A 12,441-nucleotide genomic window follows, 5' to 3' on the forward strand; every position below is an offset into this window, starting at 1 on the left:
TGATAATAAATTATAGCAAGTAAAACAACAAAAGACAAATATACTAAAACAATCGAAGCTTTAATTGATCACATCTTATTTTGGACGAGAGGAACTAAGTTGACGAGGGTTTGCCATGGAGTTGTTGTCATCGTTATCGTTTTAAGTTTTCCCCTCTCTTGCTTTAGATGTTTCTTTCTCACTAGAAGCACCCATGAACGAAGAAACATACGTTACTACGTGTGTGTGTGTGTGTGTGTGTATTTGTAGTTCAAAATGAAAGACCATATATATTTTTTTTGTTTAATAAAAAAGAAACCTGAGAGCGAGGTACCGGCGTCACGGTCTGGTTTCCTTGGCTCGTAATACCAGCGTCTGTCTGCACATTAGAATCAATACGTAATGGAATGAGATAAGTAGATGAAAATCTGAGAGAGAGAGAGAGAGAGTTTACATTTCCATTATCTTTTGGCGAAGAAGTAGACTTTGGACCAGTTGAGCTTTGATCTCCTTTCTCCATGCTATACTACTACGACGTACTGCTCTTTTCTTCTTATGTATGGTTAACCATTGCCCCACGAGTATTTATAGCGACGAAATCGAACGGTTGGTCGGATGCAATGACACATATGACCTTAATTATTGTCTATTATTTTTCGGACAATATATAAAGTTCTGTATAAAATTCTCTTATTTTAAGTTAGAATTAGTACAACCTTATTATTTAATTTTAGAACGTTTCGACCCAAGTATATATATATATGTGAACTCAACTACTACACCCCCGTAGCGAGAATCCGACTGACCAGTTGTTAGGTCTAAATTCAAGAATGCTTCTTGGCTAGCTAGGGTTTGAGTTGAATTAATATATCGACACCAAAATTAGTTGTTACACGTTCTTGGCTAATTACTGGGGGCGTTCGTGTGGGTAGAATATAATGAGCTGTCCTGCTTGTTTGTTGAGAGGTTGACCAAGCAATGAGCTAGCTACAAACAAAAATCCTATGCGCAGTTTGACAAATGAAGGAATTAGGTCAACTTAGCATTGTTCTCTTCTTGAGAAGCACCTTCTTCTTTGGGATAGGTGTATTCATTAGTGAATCCATGGATTAAAGTTTTATTTTATCGTTTTCTCAACGCCTCTGTGCATTAAACGTGGAGACGACCATCCTCAAAATATAAAGCTGATCACCGTTGTTACAATCTAGGCAACCTGGGTCATCTTGCAAATTCTGTATAAACACCTCGTCACTTGTTGCAAGAAGAAGAGAAAGTTTCATATTACCCATATTTTGCCACTAGAGGCCACCTTAAATGACGGTATATCTAATGAAAGTTTAAGTACTCCCAACATCTCAGTGAGGGAGCGTCTCACCTATACTGAGATATATACCAGTCAGTAGATATATAGCTGTATTATAGAAGTCAGTTGATTACAACTATTTGGTTTTATAACGTTCAGCCCTTATGAATTGAATTATTGACTCTACATATATATCTAATCTTTGTTGTTAATTAGGTCAAATTTCTAAGTCATAAAAGCTTCTAGGTGTAGAAATAAATTTTATTGTCATAATTGTCTCAATCACCATTTAGTTAGACGTGTACAGATACCTATTGGGGGATAGAGAAGACTTCCTGCATGAGTTCTAACTAAGATATGGGTAGAATAAGCTCTCCTGTTTGTTGAGAGATTGATTAAAAAATGAGATAAAAGTTGGCAAAACTCCACGCTTAGTTTGTAAAAGCAGATCTATGTATTCCTTTTTCATCAATTGCTAGCTTTATTGTGTCATCTTGACCTAAAGCAATGTTTAGCTACATTAAGTTGATTCGGTAGGAAGAAAATAATATATATTGCCACTCAAGGAATGTATCATATTGTATAGCTACTGAAATTAGAAAAAGTCAGAAATAATGATGCCTACCAGTCACTTGTAATTTAATGAGTGTCATGCTTCACTGTGTTATCTTGGTAGTACTCAGGTGAATCGAATTGAAAAGAACAGAGCTTTTGATTGAATCAAGTAAAAAATATATATGCACACACCAAGAGAGAGAGAGAGAGAGAGGTCATGTCAACTAGTGAAAGCTCTTATGGAAGGAGAGGAGATATAGCTATCCTAGTAGCAGACAAGACTGGGATAAGTAAACAAATTTGATGCAATTTCTAGTTGGTTAAGCACCTAACGTTCCTTGAGTAGCAGATAGACACCAATGTAGCCAAAGTGCGCATGCCACTACTACAAATGACAAATGGACAGGAATAATAGGGATGGAGCTTTAAATGCATGGAGCTATCTCTACCCACTTGACACTAGTACTTAAAACTGGAAACTTGTTAGGTTCGACTAGAATTTACTCACTCAAACTTAGGAAGTTGTTGAGCCAGGGCTCGCACTATAACTCGATTAAATTAATTCGACCCCAAGGACTTTATAAATAAGAGCCAATAAGTCAAAAAGATTGCAGTACGTAAGAGAGAAGCCTGTGGTAGTGTTGCAAGAAATGGGGCCGCGGAGAAGTAGTGAATTGCGAGGTGAAGTATTGTTGAAGCTTGTTTTGTTGCAGGGTCTCCTTTTTGGCTCGATTTGGTGCGAGACGCACAATTATGTGTTCAATGTAAGTAGATTTAATCTCTGTTGGGTTAATTACATTTTACATAGACTGCACAAGAGTTTGTTTTTCAAAAAAAAATCAATTTTGATTTTGACGATATGTTCTATCGATCTTTGATACACCTTGATGATGTTTCTTGACCATAAAATCCAAATTAGATATGGGGCTCAAAAATATAAATATTACTAACAAGTAATTATATATATATATATATATATATATATATATATATATATATATATATATATGAATTCTAGATAAAAGAAATTAAAATATACTGCTTATGTAGGTGAGATCAACGCCTTACACTCGACTTTGCCAAACCAAACACATCTTGACCATCAACGGGAAATTTCCTGGTCCAACCTTGTATGCTAGCAAAGGGGATACAATCATCGTCAAAGTTAACAACCATGCACACGATAATATCACGCTACACTGGTAATTATACTTTCTTTCTCCTACTCGAATTCCAATTGGAAGATCAAATTAAAAACATTCTAAGTGCAGGCATGGAGTTAAACAGCCTCGGAATCCATGGTCGGATGGTCCTGAGTACATCACGCAGTGCCCGATAAGACCTGGGAATAAGTTTATCTACGTGCTTACTCTCTCCTCAGAAGAAGGAACGATTTGGTGGCATGCACATAGCGATTGGACTCGAGCAACTGTACATGGAGCAATCGTAGTCTATCCGAATGCTACTTCCTCTTACCCATTTCCAAACTTCCATAAGGAATTTATCCTTATACTTGGTACTTACTTAGTGTAACTTAATTATTACCTTCATATAAGAAACTTAAATGTCCTCTATATTAGTGTTACTTTTTTACGAGCAACTTTTTTTTTGGGGTCCTGCAGGAGAGTGGTGGAAGCTGGATATGAGGGAGATATATGAGAACACATTAAAGGGTCTATCGATTCCAGTTTCAGATGCGTGGACTATTAATGGTCAACCTGGTCATCAATACCCTTGTTCCAAGTCAGGTAGTTGACAAGGGTTTTTTTTTTTTTTCCATCTCTCTCTTTTGAGAGATTGAGAGAGGACTTGGGAAATAATAGATTTCTAATATTTGTACTACTATTTTTCCTTCTTCTTAGGTACTTTTAGAATGCAAGTAGATCATGGCAAAAGATACCTCCTTCGAGTTATCAATGCAGGATTGAGCAATGGCGTGTTCTTCTCCATCTCTCGCCACCGGCTCACTGTCGTCGGCTCTGACGGCAGCTACACTAAACCCTTCACCACTGACTTCATCATGATAGCTCCAGGAGAAAGCATGGACCTTCTATTAGAAGCTAACAAAAATCCTAACGAGCTCTACTACATGGCAGCCAGAAGCTTTAGCTATCAGCCCACGGACTTCAACCCTAACACCACCACGGCCATCTTACACTACAAAACAAACCACCACACCTCCTCTTCCTCTCCATCTTTCCCTTACCTTCCGTACTACAACGACACCGATGCCGCCACAAAATTTGACGTAAAATTACGAAGCTTAGCAGATAAAAACTACCCAGTCAACGTCCCGAAAGACATCGATCGACGCATGTACATCACGGTATCGGTGAACAGCATCAAGAATGGCACAATCCTTAAAGCAAGCTTGAACAACAATAGCTTTGAGTTCCCTAAGGTGGACATACTTGAAGCTTACTACTATCACACGAAGGGGTTTTTTACCACCACTTTCCCGAGTAAACCGCCGTTGTATTATAACTTCACGGCGGATGATCAGCCGACGAGGTTGCTCGTGCCGAGCATGGGGACTAGGGTTAGGGTATTGAATTATGGGGCTAGGGTTGAGATTGTATTCCAAGGGACTTCACTAGTGTTGGCTGAGGACCATCCGTTGCACTTGCATGGGTATAGTTTCTACGTGATGGGGAGAGGATTTGGGAATTTTGATCGGAAAAGAGATCCTCTTGGGTATAATTATGTGGATCCTCCTAAGAAGAATACAGCGGAAGTTCCAAGGAATGGTTGGGTGGCTATCAGATTCAGGGCAAATAATCCCGGTAAGTTTCATGTTGTAGTTTTTTTTTTTTTTGGTTTCCCAAATTCCTCGCTCATAGGTGTATTTTATATATTGCTAAACTTTATGTTAGATATGTGATATATATGTATCTCTCTCTCTCTCTCTCTCTCTCTCTATATATATATATATAGGTGTATGGTACTTGCACTGCCACTTGGAACGCCATCTTACGTGGGGAATGACGACCGCGTTCATAGTGAAGAATGGAATCTCTCCATCAGAGAGGATGTTATCTCGCCCATCTTACATGCCCCCTTGCTAAAGAAGCAATTGGATTTTAAGTGTATCTCTAATTTAGCTTTACAACAACTTATTTTGGAAGTCTAAGCAATTAAATTGTTTTTCTTTTCGGATTCGATGCGCTTTGATTTGCTTTGATTCAAGTGGTTGTCAATGGAGTACGTTATATTAATTTCTTTATATAAGAGAATGTACGTATATAAGATTATATATGGTAGATACATCGTATTATTCTATGCTTAGAAAATACATTCTAAAGTTTATGGACAGCTACTACATTCGTTGAACCTAGACACCTTTCTCACCTCATGTATGATAGAAGAATCAGCGAATCACCCTTAGTGGTCACAAAGCTAACTGTTGCCATCCTTTGGTATCGCAAAGAGGGTAAGAATATTTGATGCATGAACTATTCCTCTGAAACAAAGAATGATGGATCGTGGCATATCTAACAAATGATATCGCTCTGCGCATCTTCGTTAATCGCCCGAATGCGATCTTGTGTGGCGATGGAAGGCATACGTATGATTGAATACATGGTGCAGATGTGATAAGCCATTCTCTCCTACTTGTCCATGTTCCTTTGCATGATATCTCTGAGAGGGTTGACAATGACAAAAGGATCAATCAATCAATCTACAATATTCCATGTCCTCCACCTTGGCTACAAATGCGGCTAGGTACAAGGTTGCTCATCTTGGTTACACTAGTGTAAACCCTACTATAAGAAGACCTCCATGGGAGATGTTATTGAGCAAAACCAAAGAGGAAGTTGATTGTCCTCACTCAGGAGTTCCCTCATACACTTCATTAAGGCTCAACTCCACTCATATATATATATAGGATTTGATGGAGGCCCATGGTTGGTTGTCCACTAGGGTTTCCCTCAAATTACTTCACTAGATCTTTATAAAATTCCTCAGCCCTAGTGAAGTGTTTGGGGGAACTCTGGGTGTCATCCAACATCTAGCTAGCCAGGTCATGAGTTAAGGTACTTGGGTTTTATTATATTATCATAGCTCGTTCCACATGCATGCAGTACCTATATTTACTCAAAATTTAAGATAAACTGCAAAGGAGTACTTCAAATGTTGCATGTGAATCGTTCTTACTTGTTTAACATAATGCTAGCTCGCAACTAGCTCTCAAAAGTAGACGACCCATTACATGACTAGCAGTACAAAGCCAAAAGGAACCTGAAGCTATTCCTCTAACTCAGTCGCAGGAGGAGGAGGAGGGGGAGAGAAGATCACTGCGGAATTTTTTGTGGGCTTGCTTTCTTCATCCAACTTTGCTGTGTTTGTCACGTCCACCGTCTTTGCTTCATTAACCTTGTCAGCCTTCAGCTTTAAACCCTAACAGTCATTAAAAACCATCAAATAAGCGAACAACTCTGGAATTATATGAACATATATATATAGTTAAATATATTTTCTGTCTAATTTCGTACCTCCATGATCATGAATGTAAGTATTAGTTTGTCAAGTAATTCAAATTTTGATTATATTTTAGCACTTTGCAGAAGAATGGGAACTTCCAAGTCAGAGAGCATTCATTACCTGGGTGAAGTACTTTAGAGCCTCCTCCGGACCCAAGGTTTTCAGTATGCGCATGGCCTCCTCCTATTGAAGAAGATTTTTTTTACATCACTTAAACATATTACTTAAGCATATAAATTAAAGTCATTTAATATCTACATACATACATATTATATATAATTCACATGCAACGATCCAATCTTTTCTTTTATGGGTCTTAATTTTCACAATCAGAATAAAGTAGGAATTTATCATCACAAAGAAAAATTATCTAAAACTAGCTAGATGTGCTACCAAAAATAGCATGTTGTATCACTCTGACATACCAGGTCATTTATGACTTGCATGCACTTGCCTATAGACTTCCACTTTTGAAATTGTGTATATTGCATGGTGAGATTCTTATACCCAAATTGAACACTTACTGAAATTTATCAATGAGTAGTACTATTATCAGAGAAAAATACTATGTCCAATTTGCTTACATGCAACAACGTATTTACATCAACCACCAAAGATAATAAACCCTCTCTTTGATTGTTGCTTCAGAAATTGTCATAAAATTCCTATAATAACAAGAATAACAAATAAGAGCCTATAGCATGCATAGATTGAAATTATCTAAATATATAATCTTATTTTTGTCGTAAGCGATCAATTCCAACAATGTTCGAGAAAAAAATTATCCGACAATGATATGATAAATTGTCGTAATAGAAGATCGGTTTGATTAACTATTCGAAAACGACATTACCTCCTACAATATCAATGCACCCAAATTAGAAAATTACTAGCCAACTACATCTAGTAGAACATATACGATGGATCATAAGTCCACAGGCCCTTTTTTAATTGCATCTCCATTATTCTTCAAACAAGAGCATCAACATGAGTTACCCTCTCCCCAACTTCATGGCATGCAAGAAATGAAAAAAAATAAGATAAAAGCAAGAATAATAAACATCAAATTTTAGTAAAGTTTTGCGCATAACTAACTTATATTAATATATGTAACAACTAGAATAGAGTCTATATATATATATATAAAATATACCCTTGCACGTTTCATTTCCTGATGGTTTAAGGTTGGTGGCTCCTCAATGTCTACCATTGGTGGCTCGCTATCGATGGATGGCTGCCTCTCCAATGTCCCCATTTCCACACCTCCCAATTTCCAATACCTCTCTCTCTCTCGCTCTCTCTATTCAGAGTAGTCATGAAGAGAACTGCACAAGGCCTTAAAAAAAAACTATAGTAGAAGTACACGTGCCGGTTCTCGTTGCTCGAGGTCACTGACACGACTCGAAAATCGAAGGACGTCGTTGACGCGTTGCTCTTCTCTTCTTCTTCTTCTTTTGTTTGTTTCTTTGGTTGGGGTTCAAATTTAATTACGAGATTAAAGGTTTAATTTGGGGGGGGTGGTGAAGATGCACTAGTGGGTCGGAGGTAATTAATTACTTGCCTCTATGAGCATTTAGTAGGTTTTGGCTTCATGACTTGGTGGCATTTAATTTTCTATCGCGTTCCATTTTAGCCTCTAGATGTCTTGTATGTTGTGCTTGGTAGGTGAAAAGCTAATGGATTTATAGATGCATATGTCACCACGGTCGATTTACGCACTAACTAACGAAATCCTATTGTTGTCGAAGGTGACAAAATCGAGGCTTTGTTTCTTGCGTCAAATCATGGTATCAAGTTCATATTTTGATGCCATGAAAGGTACTTAATTAACAATGGATATGTTTTTGTACATGTAGACAAACTACTAAAATATAATTCTATCGATAGATCTATCAAAACCTAAAATTTGACAAACACGACACATTAATTTAGTGGTCATATACTCATATCTTACCAATCCATGATAAGGGTTTATAATTTCAAATCTTCTCATAAAACCATTAAAGCTGATATTCGATGAATTTACTACCAAAATATTATATTTTTCTGATTTTTGAATCTTTTATGACCTACTAATTTAATTTAAGGAGCATTGACCTAATCATTTTCAAAAATTAAGGTTAACTGGAAAATTCTATTTTGACTTATGAGATCACATACATAAAACGAAGAAAATAAACATACTACTTTACTCTTAGAAAGTGATGCACTTTTGGTTATAAAGTCTTATATAATTATAACCGTTGAATAAAGAGTGAAAAGAATTAAATATAAATATAAAATTATATGTCCACGCACAAATGATAGACGTGGGAGTGATCACACAATGGAAAAGGAGAGGCTATGGACAAGAAGTGATCTAATATCTATTTCAGTTTAAGTGAAAACATCCGATTAGAATTGTGAAGTAATTTTCCAATTAGACCCTAAATAAAGTTCTCATTAGAAGCCAAATTTAGGGGTGTTAACGCGTTAATCATTTGTGAGAGCACCATTAATTTGTTTACTAGTATTAGGCCCCATAGACCCGGAACTCTGGTCCATGAATAGATAGGAGATAAGGCCAAAGAGCTGAAGCACTCCATTGCCCGCCAATTTCTAACCGTTCCTCTCAACTTCCAAACGAGTCGTGTCCACTTCTTTATCCTAAGCCACTCTTCTATTCCTATATAACCTCCCCTTATAACCCCCGATCATCCTCAGCTAACAACAATATTCTTGGGGGGCCTCCGGCTCCGGTATATTCTATATATTCTCCCTTCCTCTCCATTGCATCTAATAAAGTGGATCGATCTTGAGGATAATTTAATTTAGATCACACAATGGGGAAGAAGGTCCTCATAGGTTCGGCCTCGGCCATCCTCCTTGTGGCGGCGGTGGTCGGCATAGTCGCGATGGTGAGCCGGTCATCGCACAAGATTGGTGACGACTTCACCGCGCCCTCCGGCGACCCCCTCCTCAGCTCCACCAAGTCGATCGCCGCCTTCTGCGCCCCGACGCTCTACCGCAAGGCGTGCGAGCAAACCCTCACCGTCGCCACCAATGGATCGACTAATACCGCTGACCTAATCAAGTCGGTGATCAAGGTCGCTCTCGACGAGGTCCAGGACACGCTAAGCAAGTCGTCGGACGTCGGCAAGGGAGTCAACGATTCGATAACGAAGGACGCGTCCGAGGACTGCAAGAAGCTTCTGGGAGATGCCGCCGCCGACTTAGAGTCGATCTTCGAGTTGGCAGGGAACCTCCAGGACTTTCTGAACAGGTGATCCGGTTAACTAATTAGGATCTCATGCTCTAATATCAATATTAAATGTTTAAAAGAACGATGGTATTGAATTAATTAGGATCTCATGCTCTAATATCAATATTAAATGTTTAAAAGAACGATGTATTGAATTAATTAGGATCTCATGCTCTAATATCAATATTAAATGTTTAAAAGAACGATGGTATTGAATTTTTTTTTAAAATATAATAACAGGACGGATGACCTGAGACATTGGCTCACGGCCATCATGACGTTCCAAGACAACTGCGTCGATGGCTTCCAGGACCCGCAGCTCAAGGCGGCGATGCAGACCGTCGTCCAGAACTCGACGGAGCTCAGCAGCAACGCGCTCGCCATAGTCACGAGCCTCAACTCTTTGGCGCAGAGCCTCAACCTTCCGATGATCAAGAGTGTCTCCCGTCGCCGGCTTCTCGGCCACGAGGAGGATTCCGTCTACGAGATGGACGAGTCCGGGTACCCGAAGTGGCTCTCGGCCGGCGACCGAAAGCTCTTGGCGGCAGGCAACAGTCATAAGCTAAGGCCTAACGCGGTGGTGGCGAAGGATGGGAGTGGAAACTTTAAGAGCATCAACGATGCCATTAACGCAGTCCCGAAGAAAAACAAGGGGAGGTATGTGATATACGTGAAGGCAGGAGTCTACAACGAGAATGTTCTCATCACTAAGGATAAGCCAAACATTTACATGTATGGTGATGGGCCTAAAAAGACTAGGGTTGTTGGAAGTAGAAGCAACACCGGTGGTTATGCCACCTTCAATACCGCCACCTTTGGTGAGTTGCTCGTTTAACTTATGAATTACTCTTGAGAGTTTAAGCTGTTTGAGAAATCAAGTTCTCTTCTGATACTATGTTAATTTATTGATTTACTCTGAAAGCTTAAACTAATACGCAGCTGTGGAGGCTTCTGGGTTCATCTGTAAGTACATGGGGTTCAGCAACACGGCCGGGCCACAGGGACACCAGGCGGTCGCCCTCCGCGTCCAGGGCGACAACTGCGCCTTCTTCAACGTCCGCATGGACGGCTACCAAGACACGCTCTACTCCCAGGCGCGCCGTCACTTCTTCCGCAATTGTGTCATCTCAGGCACCGTCGACTTCATCTTCGGCAACTCCGCCGTCGTGCTCCAGAACTGCCTCATCCTCGTCCGCCGCCCTCTCGATAACCAGCAGAACACCGTCACTGCAAACGGCCGGACGGAGGCCAACCAGGTTAGCGGCATCGTCATCCAAAACTCGCGCATCGTGCCCGACCGCCGCCTCTTCCCCGACCGCTTCAAGATCCCCAGCTACCTCGGGAGGCCGTGGAAGCAGTACTCGAGGACGGTGGTGATGGAGTCCCTCATCGGTGACCTAATCAAGCCGGCAGGGTGGATGCCGTGGGACGGAGATTTCGCTCTGAAGACTTTGTATTACGCTGAGTACGGCAACCGGGGACCCGGGGCCGGGACGAGCAAGAGAGTGAATTGGCCTGGGTTTCATGTGATAGGCAGGGGAGAGGCACAGAAGTTTACGGTGACACCCTTCATTAATGGAAACCTCTGGTTGAAGTATACTGGAGTTCCCAGTATCCTTGGGCTTAAGCACTGACAAGGTTGGAACGTATAGTGGTGGCTACGTGCATGCATGGATGCAGGCCTGCAAAGGTGGTGGTGTAGAGAAAGAGTTAAGAGATGATCAAAGAGAGAAAGAGAAAGAGAAGAAATTAAACCATCGACATTTCAGTGTGTGGAATTGTTTATTAATTAATATTGTTACTTCAAAGGAGAATGAGGAATTCATTTATAATCTCTACTATTACTCTTTTGGTCGGTCATAATTAACGTAATTTATATTATGTCGAAGAAGAAGAAGAAAGATGCACACTCTATGCCAACGTCCTACAATTATTTAGTGGAATCCAACTAATATGTCGATTGAAAAAACGCGGATATAATAGGCTAGAAGAGTTAGCTAGCCATATTTTTAGAGCTCAATTAGCAACATATTCAGAAGGATACGAGGAGATATATTTGTTCCTTGTTACAAATGATTAGTACCACTTTGACTGTAGAGAATCCAATATCCAGGCCTCCACTTAATTTGCTCAGCAAATGTCATTCTTTTTTTTTTTAACTTGATGCATTAATTTTTCCAAAGTGCCCCAAAAGAAAGAAAACTATGCTTAATAAACGTACTTGTTCAACTCGATCACTTCTTTGATTTAGTCACTATTAATACTCCTCTTACATGGATCAAATCACGTACATCGATCATGGACGTACGTGTGTTTGCATGCATGCTAGGTTCAAAAGCAACAGTGTCACCATCATCTCTATCTTCATAAGATCAAGGAATATATCAGACCAAGTTCTAGATCCTCTCTCCACCATCACATGACATTCCTTATACCTTCGGAATTGTCTCATAAAAGTCCAAACCCCTGCCATTATATTGTGGCATCCCAAGTATACGGAAACCAAAAAGGTTCGTTGAGACAAGCCTTGGTCACGTGATCGATCACACCAATTTTACTTTCCACGGGTGATTAGTGAATTAGATCGACTCTTAATTAGCATTCTACTGTACACAAACTTTTCCAATTTAATCTACTTTTAATTATTAATACATAGGGCATTGTACACAACACCACGTCACAATTGAAGTAGTTGCACTTTCTATATAAGCTTGTCTTTTCATTTTTAGTTAGTTAATCATCAATATACCATATATATATAGCACTACCTGAAATTATATGTATGTCACAGGTACATCCTTAATGTCTTCCGATGAAGATGTGACACAATTGTGGATGATTGTTTAATTTAGTACTTTAGGAGGACACATAGCACAACATA

General features: G+C 39.6%; 2 protein-coding genes across 2 annotated transcripts; both read left to right on the top strand.

Annotated features, from left to right (window-relative positions):
• Positions 1 to 2,487: 2,487 nt before the first annotated feature.
• LOC140775054 (laccase-15-like) lies at positions 2,488 to 4,902 on the top strand. Its single transcript, XM_073118295.1, has 6 exons — positions 2,488 to 2,601; positions 2,888 to 3,039; positions 3,109 to 3,353; positions 3,460 to 3,585; positions 3,700 to 4,620; positions 4,772 to 4,902. The coding sequence occupies exons 1-6, from the start codon at positions 2,488 to 2,490 to the stop codon at positions 4,900 to 4,902; spliced, it is 1,689 nt and encodes a 562-aa protein (XP_072974396.1).
• Positions 4,903 to 9,060: 4,158 nt separating this feature from the next.
• Positions 9,061 to 11,300, top strand: LOC140774567 (putative pectinesterase/pectinesterase inhibitor 45). Its single transcript, XM_073117607.1, has 3 exons — positions 9,061 to 9,581; positions 9,801 to 10,378; positions 10,500 to 11,300. Exons 1-3 carry the CDS (start codon positions 9,142 to 9,144, stop codon positions 11,192 to 11,194), a joined length of 1,713 nt encoding a protein of 570 aa, XP_072973708.1. The 5' UTR covers positions 9,061 to 9,141; the 3' UTR covers positions 11,195 to 11,300.
• The last annotated feature ends 1,141 nt before the right edge of the window (positions 11,301 to 12,441 follow it).

Source organism: Typha angustifolia, chromosome 13, assembly GCF_048772165.1.
Source record: "Typha angustifolia cultivar Huaian chromosome 13, ASM4877216v1, whole genome shotgun sequence".
Lineage (NCBI taxonomy): Eukaryota > Viridiplantae > Streptophyta > Magnoliopsida > Poales > Typhaceae > Typha > Typha angustifolia.

Bases quoted from the DNA above. Each gene is read 5' to 3' on its own strand.
- LOC140775054 (XM_073118295.1), top strand. From the start codon at position 2,488: ATGGGGCCGCGGAGAAGTAGTGAATTGCGAGGTGAAGTATTGTTGAAG. The intron at 3,040-3,108 runs GTAATTATACTT...TTCTAAGTGCAG, and splicing joins GATAATATCACGCTACACTG to GCATGGAGTTAAACAGCCTC. The intron at 3,586-3,699 runs GTAGTTGACAAG...CCTTCTTCTTAG, and splicing joins ATACCCTTGTTCCAAGTCAG to GTACTTTTAGAATGCAAGTA.
- LOC140774567 (XM_073117607.1), top strand. From the start codon at position 9,142: ATGGGGAAGAAGGTCCTCATAGGTTCGGCCTCGGCCATCCTCCTTGTG. The intron at 9,582-9,800 runs GTGATCCGGTTA...ATATAATAACAG, and splicing joins CTCCAGGACTTTCTGAACAG to GACGGATGACCTGAGACATT. The intron at 10,379-10,499 runs GTGAGTTGCTCG...ACTAATACGCAG, and splicing joins CTTCAATACCGCCACCTTTG to CTGTGGAGGCTTCTGGGTTC.